Source organism: Cervus canadensis, chromosome 32, assembly GCF_019320065.1.
Source record: "Cervus canadensis isolate Bull #8, Minnesota chromosome 32, ASM1932006v1, whole genome shotgun sequence".
NCBI classification, from domain to species: Eukaryota; Metazoa; Chordata; class Mammalia; order Artiodactyla; family Cervidae; genus Cervus; species Cervus canadensis.
In genome coordinates this window covers 10,237,792-10,256,053 of record NC_057417.1, presented here as the reverse complement: position 1 = coordinate 10,256,053, position 18,262 = coordinate 10,237,792, and the positions used below count along the sequence as shown (strand labels likewise).

The following is an 18,262-nucleotide window of genomic DNA, read 5'->3' as shown; positions in this document are numbered from 1 at the left end:
AATAAACATTTACTGAGCATTGAGCACCTAGGATACAAGTGCTAGACACTTGTATACAATACTCATTCATTTATTCAGCAAAACATGCATTAAGCACCTACTGTGTACCAAGAACTTGCAAGTTTCAACACATTTATTAAGCACTCGTTGTATACATCCATACAGGCATTTTTTACACACATCATTCTCTCTCTTCATTTATTTGGATCATTTTTATTAAGTACCTACTGTATACCAGACCTTGAACTGGACTCAGAATCACAGCAAACAATTCAGACATGGTTCCGGCCTTCACAAAGGCCGGTAGTCAGTGAGGCAGAACTTCCCACACCGGTTTTCCCAGGCTTCATGGGCCCCTCCCCTTTCTCACTTGAGCCTAACGGGGTCAGGGAAACCTTGAACTTGGGTGGTTGATGATACTTAGACAATAATCATTTTGTTGTACAGAAGAAGTGGGACCTCCGTAGGAGACTCAGAAAGATAATTACATGAAGAAATTTATAGGAAAGATTGCACCTGAATTCCATTAACGAGGGGGACCATGCTGATTTGTGGGTGCCCCTCCGAATGCTCCCTGACTTCTCTCGCCCTCCTTTCCTGCAGCATGGGTTGAGTTGAGGGACAAGGCTGGGGACCCCACTGTGAACTGTGTTTTCCTGTTGGCAGGGCAAGTTCATCCGCATCAACTTCGATGTCACGGGTTACATCGTGGGAGCCAACATTGAGACGTGTATCCTTTGCTGAGCCTGGGCTACCTGGGATCCCCATCCCGGCACCACCCACCTCCTGCCCAGAGCCCCCAGGGGGCCTGAAAGGCACAAGAGCCGCCTCTCTCTCCAGCACCTGGGTGCCGTCCAGAACACCTCTTCCCTGGGGTTGCTTTCACTTAAGAGCAAGCCTTGTAGTGTGCTGGTCCCTTGGTTTGGGGACCTCAAGCAGCCTGTATTTGATTCTGGGTGGACCTCTCACTAGCTGAGTGATCTTGGGCTAATTACTTAACCTCTCTGTGCCTCATCAGTGAAATGGGGATGCTAATAATACCTGCCTCAAGTGAACTGATTCATGTAATGCTTTTAGAGGACTTCCCTGGTGGCTCAATGGTAAAGAATCCACCTGCAAGGCAGGAGACATAGGTCTGATCCCTGGGTCAGGAAGATCCCCTGGAGAAAGGAATGGCAACCCACTCCAGTCTTCTTGCCTGGAGAATCCCATGGACAGAGGAGCCTGGCAGGTTACAGTCCATGGGGTTGCAAACGAGTTGGACAAGACTGAGCAGCTAACACACCAAAGCTTTTAGAATCATGACAGAATAAGAGCTAGTTAAGTACTGGCTAGAGCTTCCCTCGTAGCTCAGATGGTAGAGAATCTGCCTGCAATGTGAGAGACCTGGGTTTGATTCCTGGGTCAGCAAGATCCCCTGGAGAAGGAAATGACCACCCACTTATCCACAAGTACTTCACTTCATCCTTATCGAGCCAGGGTTCAAGGCCAAGCCCAGACCCCTTGTCCTTCTTAGGAACAGAGCAGCTCCAGCCCACAAATAGGACATCAGTGGAAATAGAACTCTCCCAGAGGAACTGCCTGCTTCTGGCAAAGAAAACCGGAAGCTGTTTCTGTAAATCTAAGGAATCAGAATTCCACCAGCCCACCAGTGCCTACTCATGCATCCCAGTGGGGGCTCAGGGTATGGCTGGGGTCACCTGACCATGCACCATCCCCACCTCCCCAGAGCTGGGCCAGGACTTAATGAGATAGAGCAGAACACACATTGGTCTCCAATGGGGGGTAAAGAGACAATGAAGAGCCTTGTGTAGGCTCAGAACAGTCACGGCCACCAGCTGAGTTCAGTTTTCCGAAGTTTCTGGATTCAGGAATTACAGATAAGTTTGTGGCCCTAGCCACTCCCTTCTCCCGGGGATCTTCCCAACCCAGGGGTTGAACCCTGGTCTCCTGCATTGCAAGCAGATTCTTAACCATCTGAGCCACCAGGCAAGCCCACAATTATGAGGCCTTGAGGAGATAAATTAGTGCCCATGACCTGACATAATAGAGCAGGGAGGACACAGTCTAAACCAGTGGATTTTGGGACACAGAGAAGAAATGATTATTCATTCTTCGGTGGTTAGCATCTTGGCAGATTTTTAGTCAAGTAGAACCTAGTTCTTATGTGCTGGGAAATCCACCAGCCACCTGTGTGGCTCCCACCATCCCCATGCACCCATGGTCTCCACCTCTCCCCCCACAGCAGAACGGCTCTCCTTAGATTAATCAGTGGGCATGTTTACAATATCCTGAGGCTCGGTTGCTAGTCAGCTGAGTCAAGGTCACTCAGCCAGCCAGAACTGGCACCCAGCTCTCTGAAGCCCAGCCCCTCAGCTGAGGTAGTTTTGGCCACTGCAAACACTTGGCTTCGCTGCTTCCTAACTGTGTCCTCCTGGCAAATGAGCCTTCCCCGAGCTTCCCTGGGCCTCGGTTTCCCCTGTATTGAAAATGCCAACAATATTCGCTCTTAGTTCCTAGGATAGTTTGTGAGGTTTAAATGAGACAATGGAAAAATGGTACAGATGAACCTACTTCCAGGGCAGGAATAGAGATGCAGACATAGAGAATGGACAGGTGGACACAGTGGGGGAAAGAGAGGGTGGGACAAATTGGGAGATTGGGATTGACATATACACACCACCACGTGTAAAATAGGCAGCTAATGGGAACCTGCTGTAAGGCACAGGGAGCTCAGCTCAGTGCCCTGTGAAGAACCGAGGTGGGTGGGAGGAAGATCCAAGAGAGAAGGGATAACTGTATACTTATAGCTGAAGTGAAACTTCGTTGTATAGCAGAAACGAACTCAATATTGTAAAGCAATTGTATTCCAAGAAAGGAAAGCAAATGAGAAAATGCATATCAGCATTCAGCACAGGGATTAACAGACCATAGAGGATGTAATTATGTTTACTCTGTAATATCTAAAGACAGTTCACTGTACAGAAGAGAAGTTGGTGATGGTTGTTGGGGAAATGTCTCATTCATGCGCCTCCCAGAAGTCTTCCATCCTGGAGTCTCTTGACTCCTGTCTTTTTATACTTTTTTAACCCCCTTTGTCCCCCTCACTTCTCTCTGGCACTGGGGCCAGCCAGCGGCACCTAGTGGTCTCATTTTGAATCTGTGAGCCAGAACTGGAAGGTCAGCTCATGTGGACCAGTGGGTTGATCTGCCTCAGCAATCAGAGTCCTCAAAACTCTCCAGGGAGCTTCTCCCGGGTTCTGGAGATTTCCCCTCCAGCAGTTGATGTGCCAGGGCTTGGGGAGGAAGGTCATCTCCCTGCAAGAGAAGCATGTGTGGTATCCCTGGAATTAATTCTATATTGTTCTTGTTCAGTAGCTCAGTCATATCCAACTCTTTGTGACCCCATAGACTGCAGCACTCCAGGCTCCCCTGTCCTTCACTATCTCCTGGAGTTTGCTCAAATTCATGTCCATTGAATTGGTGATGCCATCTAACTGTCTCATTCTCTGTTGCTCCCTTCTCCTCCTGCCCTCAATCTTTCCCAATATCAGGGTCTTTTCCAGTGAGTCGACTCTTCACATCAGGTGGCCAAAGTATTGGAGCTCCAGCTTCAGCATCTGTCCTTCCCATGAATATTCAGGGTTGATTTCCTTTGGGATTGACTGGTTTGATCTCCTTGCTGTCCAAGGGACTCTGAAGAGTCTTCTCCAGCATGGCAGTTCTAGAATTCTTAACTCCTCTCAAACCAGATCTGCTGGAAAAGTCACGTGCGATTCGCCAAGCCCGAGACGAGAGGACCTTCCATATCTTTTACTATCTGATTGCTGGAGCCAAGGAGAAGATGCGAAGTAAGTGATCAGCAAGGACATGTGCTGGGAGACCTTAGCCCTCCATTCCGTCATTTTCCGGGGTTAATCGATAACTATTAAAACAGAGTCTGGGATTGTGCCAGGGAAAGAGTTACACATCTCTGGGCAGCATCTCCTCATCTCCTTTGAGTGAGTGAGTGGGGCTTCTGTCAGTCATCTTCATTTACTGAGCATCTACTGTGTGGCATAGCAGATGTCAGTTTCAGTGAGGCATGAAATAAATAATTAATTAATAATTAGACTGGATGACAGCAAGTCCAAATAGACACAATCTGTGTCTTCTATGAGGGGACAATTGCCAGGTACTTGCCTGGTGGTGCAGTAGATAAGAATCTGCCTGCCAATGCAGGGGGCCCAGGTTCGTTCCCTGATCTGGGAAGATCCCATATGCTGTGGAGCAACTAAACCAGTGCTCTGCAACAAAAGCAGTCACCACAATGAGAAGCTGGTGCATCACAACAAAGAGTAGCCCCTGTTCCTGCAACTAGAGAAAGCCCACACACAGCAGCAAAGACCCAGTACAGCCAAAAGTAAATTAAATAAATAATTTTAAAAAGACAGGCGCCATATTTGCAAGTTTATAAAACTTGAAGGTATTTAAGATGCATTCTGAGTTCATAAGGAATTTTGTAGTGGAACCAAGCATTTTTCGTTATACCTGTTCTGAAAGTAACTTTGAAGTGGCCTTTTCGAAGGGCAAGGTCAACTATAAGATAGTCAATCTCTTAGGCTCTGTAGGCCACATGGTTTTTGTCACAGCTGCTCAGCTCTGCCTTTGTAAATGCAGAAGCAGCCATAGGCAATGCTAGACCAGTGGGCACAGCTGTATTACAGTAGAACTTTACTTATAAAAAATAGGAATACGCACTGTGCTGTAGTTTGCTGCTCTCTGTTGTAAGAAAAACATTTTTCATATAGAAACACTATACTGAATGCCACGATCCTGTAGGAAATTACATATGTTCTAGGCATGCAGAAGAATGAATCTTTACTAACTTACAAGAATATATAAAATTCTGAAAAAAAGGAACATACCTGTCAATATAGGTACATAGTATGCTCTACATTATAGTAATAAGTTTAAACCCTAAATTTTAGGAGAACAGTACAAATTTTGCTTCCCATCAGTTTTGTGACCTGGGGTTAGTTATTTTGCTTAGAAAATTACCAAAAGTATGAGTGTACTGGTACCTTTGCTGTGATGAGGTGTATTTGTAACCTTCCACCACTAGAGGGAGCAGCATTCATGATTTGATCTTGATACTTGGCATCTGGAGCAATTTTGGGTAAAAGTGGGGAGTGGAATGGATGTTACACAGTGGCAAATAGGTAAACTAGCTGTTACAGCACAGATGCTGTGGGGTGGCCCAGAAAGAAATGTTTATATTTTTCTTCCATCTCTGTGCCACCAAAGTCAACAGTCTGGTTGTTTGGAAACGGGTTCAAGTTTTGTGCTTTGCCTCCAATCTTCCAGAAATAGAGCAGGGATAAGGCTAAGTAAAATTCCTAGGAACCACTTGTATACTTGATGATAGGTTTGAGAAGAGGTTAGGGTTTTAGAGAGAATTGAACATTTTAAAAGATATCCTCGGTCTGGATAATGAAATCTTGGCAAAGACTCAGATCCTTGTGACTTTAATCAAGCATTTCAGTTAATCCAAAGGCTTGAGTTAACTGGCATCTTGGGTCAATTTAACCTCGACTTTATCAAGCAGCTTCCAAGTGACTTGACCCATGAAAGCCCTTCGCTTAAAATGTAAAGCATCTTGCTGAATTCCCTCCAAAAGTATAATCAAATCCAGCCTAATTAACGATTGATCTGGAAGAGGACACTTGATATATTGGAGTTTGTCATAAAAGCAAATGGTGTAAGAAAAAAAGAATAAATTCTAAATTTGAGGGAGAAAGGGGTGAATAACAGCAAAGGAATGTAACTACAGAATACAGCTTTATAGAGAACAATATTTAATAAATGTCATGAGCAGAGAGTTGGCAGATGTTTTTACTAAAGGGCCAAATAGTCCGTATAGATTTTGAGAGTCGCATGGTTTTTATTGCAGCTACTCAACTCTGGCTGCCACTGTAGCGTGAAAGCAGCCATAGACAATAGACAAGGAAATGGGGGTGTCTGTGTTTCAATAAAACTTTATTTATAAAGACAACCAGCAGACCAGATATGCCAACTCCTGATATAAGCCTTGTCTATTATTACAGGGGCTTCCTAGGTGGCACTAGTCATACAGAACTCTCCTGCCAGTGCAGGAAACGTAAGAGACACGGGTTCAATCCCTGGGTCAGGAAGATCCCCCGGAGCAGGAAATAGCAGCCCACTCCAGTATTTTTTCATGGAGAAGCCCATGGACAAAGAAGCTTGGAGGGCTACAGTCCATGGGGTCACAAAGAGCTGGGCATGACTAAAGTAACCTGGCACACAGTGATTGCTAGAAATAGTTTGAGAAGAGGGAGGATGTTGTAAGAACACTAAATCTTTTTCTATCATAGCAGGAAGTGAATGGGCAGTATCTAACCCATATCTAGAAGTAGCCATTAATATGATATATAAGTATAGTATATAGTAAGCCTATTATATAGAAAAATAGTGATAACTACCAGGAAAAAACAGTTGAAAGAGATAAAAAGAAGTTACTGTAGGTAACTACTATAGGTAGGAGTTGGAGAAAGGCTGGGACAAGCAATGGTATTTTTATTATAAACCTTTTGATAGTAATTTATTTTTTTCTCATAAAGTATTTGTTAAGTTTAACATGTTTTATAAGGGTAGGACAGAATCAACTATTACACAACATACATAGAACAAAAATCACAGTGCTAACTAGACATCCAAAAAGATACAGTAAAGTCATATATGGCCAGAGAATTATTTGATTATTAGAGAAGGAAAACTGGGATGCTTCAAGAACAAATGCTAATGAAGGTTGCAAAACAAGGGTGCCTTTCTCCTTCCTTGGGATGCTCGTGAAATTCCTGTCAAATTCTATTCAACCAGTGATGACCAGAAGCTGCAAGTTGCATTTCTCAGGCTGTTAGTACCAGCTTCATATCTGTAGCTCAGTCACTGATATTTAAAATGTGCATGTTTAATTTTGATAAAAGTTTAATAAGTGGATGGATAAAGATTAATCTAACTTTTCAGACAGCTTTGTTCCTGAAGGCAGGATACCTTTGGGCAACTGAGCTAAAGATCTCCCTTCCTCTGAGTAGATGTCACCGTCCTGTCAGGGGCCACAGCTGAGGAAGTAGGGCCCAGGCTAGATTTCAGTTGCCCGGCACGCTGGGGTGGCGCACAAGCTTCCCCACTGTAAGAGGCGGGTGATGGCTAGTGATCGCGTCTATGCAATGAAACAGAGGAAGCTTTGAACTGTCCAAGTCTCGGGAAAGGGAAAGAAATTATGATGGACCAGACCCTTTATCAGGTTCCTGTCTCCTGTTCAGAGTGGACGTGTCTTTCCTGACCACTGCCCTGTCTTCCTCTCCTTCCAGATGACTTGCTTTTGGAAGGCTTCAACAACTACACGTTCCTCTCCAATGGCTTTGTGCCCATCCCAGCCGCCCAGGACGATGAGATGTTCAATGAGACCGTGGAGGCCATGGCCATCATGGGGTTCACTGAGGAGGAACAGCTGTGTAAGTCTTTTCACCTTGGCCCGCTTTGGGTTCCTGCTCTGGGTACTGACCCCAAAAATGCTTTATCAGAAGTCCAGGCTCTTGTTCAACTTGTCCAGAAGAATTTGGGTAAAGAACATGAGGTACTAAGGAGAAAAAAAATAAAACGAACACACACACACACACACACACACACACACGCTGAGGCTGAGGAGCATAGTGAGCAGCGAAGCAGCTTATTTAGGGCAGAGTTGAAAATTACACACTCAACACAGAGTGTAGGTGTCCTCGCAAATGAGGGGTGCCCTGCAGGGTTTTTTTGATCCCCCTTTTATTTTTAGCCCTTTGACTAGGTGGGTCTTTTTGATCAGGGGGAGAATATTCATTGAGGGGAAGGTTGAAGTGGGCCTGGATTGCATCTAGTAACATCAGTCCCTGGTCTTGAGCATTCGTCTCTCGAAGCCCCTGTACATGAGCCCTAAGAGCTGAATTCCCTTAAATTTTCCTTTGCTAGTCAGGCTCCACACATGAAAGGGCATGTAGGGTCGTTGGCAACCCATGCACTTTTACTGCATATGCTCCACAGTTTTCTTGGTCAGAGGTTCTTGCTCACAGTTACAGAGTTTCTGTGCTAATGCTGTTCCTCCATGAAGCATGGCCTGATTAAGTGCAAAATAAGGAGGTGGCTTTGCCTTCCACCTGATGTCTGTGTGTGAGGAGACCGTCCTTGGGCCCAGCCCTGCCTTTCCTGCCTCAGTACCGCTGGAATATGTTAGGGACTTGTCTTTGGTCGGGACAGATTTCTGCTCTCTGAATTCCCCACTCAAAAAAAAAAAAAAGGAAAAGAAGGAAAATTAATATTACTTTGCATGGCTTATTGCTGTCTTAGAAAGGTGGCTGCGTTAGGCCTCTTTTGGCTACAACTGACCAAACTGGCTTAAGCAAAAAGGAAAATGATTCATTCATGTAGCTGGAAAATTCAGGGATACTGGTTTCATGAACAGCAAATTCTTGGGACTCGAAGAATGTCTTTGGAACTTGGTGTCTCAATAACCTTGTCTCTAAGTAGGTGGTAGTTTCTTGACAACAAAATAGCTGTTGTGGCTCCAGCCCTTACATCCATTGGGTTTATGTCCAGCAGAAATGAGCAGAGTGGATCCCTTGCCTGAGTGCATTAATGAAGTCTCATTGCCTAGGTTGACAGGCATAATCCTGAACTACTCACAATGAGCCAGGGTTGTAGAAAGCTCTATTATGTCTCTTTGTTACAGTCTCTATTCCATTCTTGAATCTGGAGGTAGAGAGGTTATTGGCCTCATCAAGAACATGTGGGTGGAGGGGAGGGAAAGTAATTGTGGCAGAGGTGTACCTGGGTTCTTCCCGGAAAGGCAGTTCTGGTGATGGGTCAGCATTGATCAATATCATCATACCAAAGACCAAGAAACACGTTTGGTCCTCAGACTAGGAAAGCTTATAGAGACGTTCCTGGTTTCCATACTGTGCAAGAAACACTTTTCCTTCTGAATTAGATGTGCCTCAATATTTAAGATTAATCTCTTTGGGAAACACCAGGACAAGACTGTGGAAATTTTCCCTTTCTTGCCAAGTTCGCACCCTCTTTGAAGCCCCAGAACGATGGCTACAGTTGCCAAAATGCAGGGCAACTGCATTTTGTAGGACAGGCAGCTCCTCCAGAGATAACTTGAGGCTGAAAAGCAGAAGGTTCCATGAGTCAGATAACAGATGGGGGGTGTTTGTGGCTTTTGGCTGGGATCCCACTTCAGAATCCAGTACTAACAGCATCCCTTCCTGAATGACATCAGCTCTCCAAGAATGATTCATTTTATTTGGAACATGAGTTAATTTTACTTCTAATCTTTGCTTTTAAAAAAATACAACTCATGACTAAGTTCTTGCTTTGGGCCAGGTATTTGGTAAATTTTCCATTTTAAAAGGTGTACCAAAAATATACCAGAATGTTCAGTTTTACGTACATAACAAAAAACTGGAACAAGCTAAAATGTTAATTAATGGAAGATTTACTCAATTATTGTTTGACCTTATGAAAGAAAACAATGGGTCCTTTCTAACACTGCTTTATGTGGAAATGCTTCTAATATATTTGAAGTGAAGACATCAGGGGACAAAACCATCTGCTAAGTGCTTTATGCACATTATTTAATATTGCAGCAACCCTAGGAGATGACTGTTGTTATACCGCAGTTTGCAAATGAAGAAACTGAGGCACAGAGAAACAAAGACACACACAGCAAGTCACCGATGGGGCTACGATTCATTCTTGGGTCTCATGGAATCCCAAACCCCACTTTGTGATTTGCTGTGCTGTTTTTGTATGTGGGAAGGTGGGTTTTGTTCTATAAGTTAAAAAAAAATCTATGTCGGAACCAAGGTATGGAAAACAAGGTTAGAAGGAACCCAGAATGTTCTACAATGTGGACTCGTTTTTTAGACAGTGACGCAGAAACCCACCATGAGGTGGTGGTCCCTTCTCTAGTCCTTTTCAGTCCGTCTGATGACTTTCAAAGAGAGGAGCAGTTTGGCATCTACGTGGTCTTCAGCCCCTCCCTGGCACTTGCTCTTCACCCTTTTAACCCTGGAAAGCAGACCCCAGGTCTAGCACCCTGGGCATGTCCCAGCCTCTTGCCAGCATTTGATAATATGAGTTATTTTCCATGTATCTATTTTTATAGTGGCCATCTATTTATGGCAAGGAAAGCTGATTTTTCACTTAAGATAAAGTTTCCTACTAAAGTAAATCATAGGAAAGAGAAGTGAATGTAAGGAAAAGTGTTGAGTGTCAAGAGTACTGGAGAAGGAAATGGCAACACACTCCAGTATTCTAATCTGGAGAATTCCATGGACAGAGGAGCCTGGCGGGCTACAGTCTGTGGGGTCACAAAAGTCTGGGACATGACTGAGCAACTGAGCACACTTGCAGACAACCTAGCTAGTCATTTGAAAATAAATAAATAATAGAGTAGATGCTATGTCTGCAGCATGCTGTGTGCGTACTAAGTCACTTCAGTCCCGTCTGACTCTTTGAGACCCCATGTGCTGTAGACCTCCAGGCCCCTCTGTCCATGGGATTCTCCAGGCAAGAATACTAGAGTGGGTTGCCATTTCCTTCTCCAGGGAATCTTCCCAACCCAGGGATCGAACCCACGTCTTGTACATCTCCTACAATGGGACTGTGGAAATCTACCCTCTGCATAAAAATATTCAGTCAGTGATGATATAGATGAAACCTGAAGCGGCATCAATGGTAAATGACTGACACCTGGAAACAGATCTAGACAGTCTCTGGGAGGATCTCGGGGCAGGGGCACTGGAGTTAGCTGCTGGGAGTTCATGTCCTGGCTGGGTTATTAGCAGCTGTGTGAACTCCCAGCATCTAACTCCAGTGCCCCCGCCCCAAGATCCTCCCAGAGATTGTCTAGATCCGTTTCTGGTGTCAGTCATTTACCATTGATGCCGCTTCAGGTGTCATCTATATCATCACTGATTGAATATTTTTACGCAAAGGGTAGATTTCCACAGTCCCAATGTAGGAGACGTAGGTCTCCACCTGCCTGCATTGGCAGGCAGGTTCTTTATCACTAGTGCTACCTGGGAAGCCCTGGTATGCCTATAGAGAAAGCGTTAAGATGAGGGTGAGGACTTCCCTGGTGGTCCAGGGGCTAAGACTCCACACTCCCAGTGCAGGGGGCCAGGGTTCGATCCCTGGTCCAAGAACTAAAGCCACATGATGCAACTAAGAGTTTGCATGCCACAACTAAAGATCCCGCACGCTGCAACAAAGATTGAAGATCCCGTGTGGCACAACTCAGACCTGGATAGCCAAAATAAATAATAAAAAATATATATAAATATGATTTAAAAATTAAAAAGAAAAAGATGAAGGTGTTCAGGGACTTCTCTGGTGGTTCAGTGGCTAAGACTCCACACTCCCAATGCAGGGGAACTGAGTTTGATCCCCCGTCAAGGAACTAGTTCCCACATGCCACAGCTAAAAGTTTGCATGCTGCTTCTGCATGCCTCAGCTAAAGATCCTTTATGCCATAACTAAAAATAAAAAATCCAGCATGCTGAAATGAAGATTGAAGATCCCGCATTCTGCAACTAAGACCCAGTACAGCCAAATAAGTAAATGAATTAAAATAAATAAATACTTTTTAAAAAGATGAGAGTGGACAAAGGACTGATGCCCATGGGGCATGGACTTAGACCAGTGTGTATACCAACCCTGATTATAAATCTAGCTCCCAAGTCTCCCCAGAAAGGTCAAAGGAAAATGGGGAGCTGAGGGTGCTGTCAGGCCTGAGCCCTGGAGCTGCATGAGGGCCCAGGTGACCAGTCTCCTCTGGCTCCTGGACCTCAGCAAGAGAGAAGTACTTGCTCCAGTTTGCACAGAGAGGTAGCCAGCAGTGCAAGACCATCGTAATCATGATGACATCGTAGCAACTACTGTTTATTGAGCACTGTCTGGGTTTAGCTGCCGCGTGCTGTGCTGTGTTAGTCACTCAGTCGTGTCCAACTCTCTGCGACCCCAAGGGCTGTAGCCCGCCAGGCTCCTCTGTCCATGGGGAGTCTCCAGGCAAGAGTACTAGAGTGGGTTACCATGCCCTCCCCCAGGGGATCTTCCCAACCCAGGGATCAAACCCAGGTCTCCCGCATCGCAGGCGAACTCTTTACCAGCTGAGCTACCGGGGAAGCCCCTGGGTTTAGGTACTATGCATTTAACCCTCATGACAGTCCTATGAAGTAGGTGTTCTTATGGGCCTTCAGATGGCAAAGTGGGGGCCCAGAGAGGCTAGTACCTGACTTGAAGTCACACAGCTGCTAATAACACAGCCAGAATGTGAATTCCCAGCAGCTAACTCCAGCGTTCCTGCCCTCAGATCCTCCCTGAGGCTATCAAGGTCCATTTTCAGATGTCAGTCATTCACAATTGATGCCGCTTCTGGGTTCCACCTATAGCATCATTGACTGAATATTTTTATGCAGAGAGTAGCTTTCCACAGGTCCATCCACTCTGGACGTTGTCCTAAACAACAATTTCTGTAAAATCACTAAGTGTGTGTCCTGGTTATGCTATTTCAAATAAATTAGTAGAAGTCCCTAACTATGGAAACGTTTTAAAAGTTTCCTGCGCGCTAAGTTGCTTCAGTCATGTCTGACTCCTTGCAACTCCATGGAGTGTAGCCTGCCAGGCTCCTTGGTCCATGGGATTTCCCAGGGAAGGATAGTGGAGTAGGTTGCCATTTCCTACTCCAAGGGATGTTCCCAACCCAGGGATCGAACCTGTGTCTCTTAACGTCTCCTGCTTTGGCAGGTGGGTCACCCTCTGCACATACTGTGTGTAGGTGCATCTGTTACATGTTGAGAAACCCGTTTCCTGCTTCTCAGCAGTAAGGGTGGCATATTCGTTTCCTCTTGTTGTTGTAACAGATGACCCCCTGCTTGGTGGCTTAAAACAGCAGGAGTTTATTCTCTCATGGTTCTAGAGGCCAGGAGTCTGAAACCAAGGTGTGGGCAGGGGTGGTTCCTTCCAGGGGTTCTGAGGGAGAATCCATCCCACATCAGTCACCTGTCTTCTGTGGCTGCCAGAAGTCCTCGGCTTGTAGACGCATCACCCCAATCTGCCTTCTTCCTGTTTCTTCTGCTCCATGTGTCTTCTCTTCGCTCTGTTATCAGCTCACTTATGGTTGGATTTAGGACCAGTTTAGTGTTCATCTGTCAGTCATTTCCAACTCTTTGTGACCCCATGAACTATAACCTTCCAGGCTCCTCTGTCCATGGGATTACCCAGGCAAGAATACTGGAGTGGGTTGCCATCCCCTTCTCCAGGGATTGGACTCAGGTCTCCTGCATTTAAGGCCCACCAGTTTAATCTAGGGGCTTCTCTGGTGGTGCTGATGGTAAAGAATCCAGCTGCCAGTGCAGGAGACACAGGAGACTCGATTTGATTCCTGGGTGGGGACAATCCCCTGGAGGGGGAAATGACAACCTACTCCATTATTCTTGCCTGGAGAATCCCATGGACAGAAGAGCCTGATGGGCTACAGTCCATGAGGTTGCAGAGAGTGGGACATGATTGAGCATGCGCATGCACACACAGTTTAATCTAAGGTGATCTCATTTAATTGCCTCTGCAGGGATCTTTTTTCAAATAAGGTCACATTCGCAGGTTCTGGATGGTCACGTCTTTGATGGCCACCAGTCAACTGCTACTTAGCACCCACTGGGCCAGGCCTGTGGCTTGCAGCATCTCTCCCGATATAAATTTCATGAAGCAGGTACTTCTGTTACTCTCTCCATCTTGCAGATGGGGAAACTGAGGCTCTGCAAGATGAAGCTAGGATTTGAATTCAGGACATCCTATCACTAGAGTGCATGCTTTCAACCACTGCCCCAGACCCCAGCCCTCGCCACCCTTACCATCTGGGCAGCCTGTCCACTTTGCTGCTTTGCTGCCCACCAGCTCTTATGACCTGGGAGTGGTGACTATTCTTTTGTCATTTCCGTGACCATGTTATCTACACAAGAAAATGCAAACTGGCAACACCTGAGTCCACAGAAGAGGTTGACCTCCACATTAAAGTTGTTAATTTCATTATTTATTAATTATTAAATTCATTATTTATTTACTTGGCTGTGTTGGGTCTTAGTTGCAACACGTAGGCTGTTAGTTACAGCACGCCAGCTCTCTAGTCGTGGTACACAGGCTTAGTTGCCCCATGTCGTGTTGGATCTTAGTTCCCCAACCAGGGATCGAATCCACATCCTTTGCATTGCGAGGTGGATTCTTAACCTATGAACCACTAAGGAAGCCTCCGAGTTGTTAATTTTAAACTTGGGTAGATTTCACATGAAAATCGGGGTTTCCCCATCATCTTTGGAAAAGCAGAAGTCCCGCAGCTCCGGGTTTGCCTCCCTTGTGGCCATGATTGGAGTCTCAGCTGTCGCCTTTCATGCAGGGTTGTGGCCCCCGTGAATCCCTGCAGGCCCCATCAATCTGCTTTTCTCATTTAGAGCAGTGGTTCTCAACCAGGGTTGGGGGGGGGGGTGGCCCCCAGGGGACAATTGGCAATGTCTGGAGATATTTTTGGTTGTCATAACTTGGGAAAGGGTAACACTACTGACAGAGTATGAGATGGCTAGATAGCATTGCCGACTCAACGGACATGAATTTGAGCAAACTCTGGGAGATAGTGAAGGACCGAGAAGCCTGACATGCTGCAGTCCATGGGGTCTCGGAGTCGGACATGACTTAGCGACTGAACACAGAAACAGCATACTGACATCTAGTGGTTGGACAGCAAGGATGCAGCTGAACATCCTGTAATGATGCACGGGGCACCCCCTACAATCAACTCTCTGGGCCAAAAATTCACTAGGGCCCGGGCTGAGAAATCCTGAGTTTCACTGCTTGTGATGCAGGCATTTCAGCAATCCCTCATTTAGACTTTCAGTTTAAGAACTGTGATTATTGCACCTGATGGTTTATAGAGCCCCCTCATAGATGTTATTAAAGAAACTGCCTCAGCTGTTTCCTTCTGACAGAAACTTTGTTCACTTGAGAGGAAAGTTTCTCCCGTGGTGAGTGGGAACACATGGGTGGGTGGTCTAGGCCTTTTTCCTCCTGAGCTGGGCCAGGCTCCCTAACGTGTGAGGACAGTTGTAGTAAAACTTTATTGCGACTCCAAGGACTATACATACAGTCCATGGAAATCTCCAGGTCAGAATACTGGAGTAGGTAGCTGTTCCCTTCTCCAGGGATCCTCCCAACCCAAGGATCGAACCCAGGTCTTCCGCATAGCAGGCATATTCTTTACCAGCTGAGACACAGAGGAAGTCCAAGAATACTGGAGTGGGTAGCCTATCCCTTCTCCAGTGGATCGTCCCAACCCAGGGATCAAACTGGGGTCTCCCACATTGCAGGTGGATTCTTTACCAACTGAGCTACCAGGGAAGCCCAAAAGGTCCCAAAAGGTTCCAAAAATTCCCCCCCAAAAAAGATTGTCATCCTTAATTTGGCCTGAGGAATCAGAGTAGGCTGGAATCTCTATGTTTTGTTCTTGGAACAGTGATTTCTTCTTGGAAATCCTGGGTGATCTGCACCTCAGGTAATCTAAAGCCAAATATTTGCATTAATCAATCCTCCACCCATCCATCCATCCATCCATCTCTCCATCCTCCACCTATCTGTATTCATCAATCCATTAATTGATCCATCCACCTATTATCTATCCATTCATTAATCCACCCATCATCCATCTTCCTTCCATCCATCCATCCATCCATCAGTTCATTTTCCATCCATCCATCTACCCTCCCTCCCCCATATGTGTCTGGACCCTGGAGAAGGTTTGGGAATATAAAGAAGATAGGACAGTCCCCCACTCTCCAGGAACTCATGGTCTTGGGGGGATTTCAGGCACAGAAACCATTTTGACAGTGACATGGGCTGAGTATGGCGTCAGAAGGGTTCCCAGGGTCTGGCAACACACTGTTTTGTCTAGAGATGCCTCAACAACCAGTGGAAAAGACTCCCCCTTCTTCATCCTAACATGAACGTTCACACATCCAGCCAGAGCATGCTGAGAAGCACAGGGTTTTGTTTTGTCTTTAGATACAGTTTATTGATGTAAAGTTTACATTTAGAAGATTGTGTATAAGTGTATATAGTTGATCAGTCTTTACACACCGAACACACTTGCGTAACTGGTGCCTATTTTAACTCAGAGAACACAAACACCACCAGCCCCCATGAAACTCCTCATGCTCCTTCTTGTAGCTTCCCCAGTCAAGGATAACCACTGTCCCGACTTCCAACGGCATAGATTTGCCTGTTAAATGGATTTATATGATATGTTCTTGTTTGCATTTGGAGTCGTTCATTCAGTATTCATGTTTGTGAGATACAGCAGGTTTGTTTGTTTGTAATTGTTAATCATTCAATCTCCTTGATGTATCGAAGGGCCAGATAGTAAGTATTTTAGCCTTACCAGGCCATACGATCTCTATGGCAACTGTTGAACTCTGCCACTTAGCATGCAAACTGCTATAAACAGCATGTAAGTGAATGAGTTTGGCTGGGTTCCAATAAAACTTTATTTTCAAGGGCAGGTAATGAGCTGGATTTGGTCCACAGGCTATAGATTGCCATGCCCTCCTGTGCAGAATTCCATTGTAGTGCAAGGTTTTTAGCAACAGTCCAAAAATATTCTGTTCTGCCCTAGCTGATCTTCTCTCCTCTTAGCAGGGAATTGGGATGGTTTGGCTTTTTCCAGTTGGACACAAGTTAGTGACTGAACCAGATTAGACAAAGGCTCAGAACGGAGTCTCTCTGGGGGAAAGCTGTAGGCTGGCTCCAGGTCCTCAATGACTTACAGACTCCGGATCTTGGTGTTGGCATCCCTGTCTTATCTGGTCTTCTCTCCTCCCTCCAGCCATATTGAGGGTGGTGTCATCTGTCCTACAACTTGGAAATATTGTCTTCAAGAAGGAAAGGAACACAGACCAGGCTTCCATGCCGGATAACACAGGTGCTTGCTGCTTTTTTGTGTGATAATTAATGACTTTTGGTGATGGGAGGGAAGGTCACATTGCCTTGGTTATTTTTCTGGCTGAGTATATCTGGGGTGTTAATAAGAACTAGACTGGGTTACTATCACTTAATTCTTTTTTCAAACTTTTCACTGCTGAAGATCCTACGTGGAAAATTCTCCAGTCAGAGTGTGGGGGGGGACGACTAAGTTTTGGATCAGACAGGATCTTTAGGGAGTATCTCTTCTAAAACTCTACACTCATTTATTTTGTTAAACAAGTATTTTTGAGCACCTGCCATATGCCGGGCAGTGGGATACAATGAGAAATGAGAAGGAACCGTCACCTTTCTTATGGCATGTGTGGTCTTGTTGGGGAGATAGACCTCACATTTCCCTGAAATGGGGTTGTCAGATAAAACACAGGACACCCAGTGGAATTTGAATTTCAGATAAACACTTCTGATTGTAAGTATGTCCTAGGCAATATTGGGGACATAATTATACTAAAAATTGTTTGTTGCTTATCTGAAATTCAAGTTTCACTGGGTGTCCTATATGTTTTTCCTAAATCTGACAGCCCTACCTGCAAATAAAGTGTTTTGTGTTTTGAAAAGATGGCCTGGATACCACCCTGCTTGTTGGCGGCTGATTGAAAAGGATGACTTAGGTTCCCAACTTGCTCACCCGTGGCCTCAACACCCCTGTCCCAAGCTGTATATTGGGTTGCTTTTCCAAGCTCCCTTTTGAACTGTCAGTTGTTTCTTATGTCTAACACTCTCAAAACTGGAAAGTTAAAGAAATCCTCGCACTGAGGGGAGACCCTCGGGGCAATAGAAACGAAAAGAGCACCTTTGCAAAAAGATGGGGGAAAAAAATCCTAAAACTACACGATTTATCGTCCACCTCACACCATTCCAAACCATTGTGTACCATTAGTCTTCACATTAAGGAAGCAGCTAATGTTGGATTTTTTTTTGAGAAAACCTTTTTAAATGCAGAACTACATGGATACAACAAGAGCCCATGTGTCCACCATTCAGAATGGACATTTGTGAATATTTTTGAATACTTCTTTATCTTTAGACTGAAACAAAACACAGTGTGGAGAAGACTGACATCTCTTATTCTCCCAGCGGGGTCCTGCTCTTCTCCCTGAATCTCCTGGCAGCCACAATTAAACTTTACCACATACCC

At 45.3% G+C, this 18,262-nt stretch overlaps 1 protein-coding gene across 5 annotated transcripts in view; it reads left to right on the top strand.

The window, feature by feature from the left end:
* MYH11 (myosin heavy chain 11) overlaps positions 1-18,262 on the top strand; it is a 126,151-nt gene that overhangs the window by 64,588 nt on the left and 43,301 nt on the right. For all 5 annotated transcript variants that reach the window (XM_043456598.1, XM_043456599.1, XM_043456597.1 and 2 more), the window contains 4 exons: positions 667-730; positions 3,753-3,851; positions 7,374-7,517; positions 16,970-17,065. In XM_043456598.1, the coding sequence (XP_043312533.1) occupies positions 667-730; positions 3,753-3,851; positions 7,374-7,517; positions 16,970-17,065 (403 nt within the window). The remainder of the gene's footprint in view (positions 1-666; positions 731-3,752; positions 3,852-7,373; positions 7,518-16,969; positions 17,066-18,262) is intronic.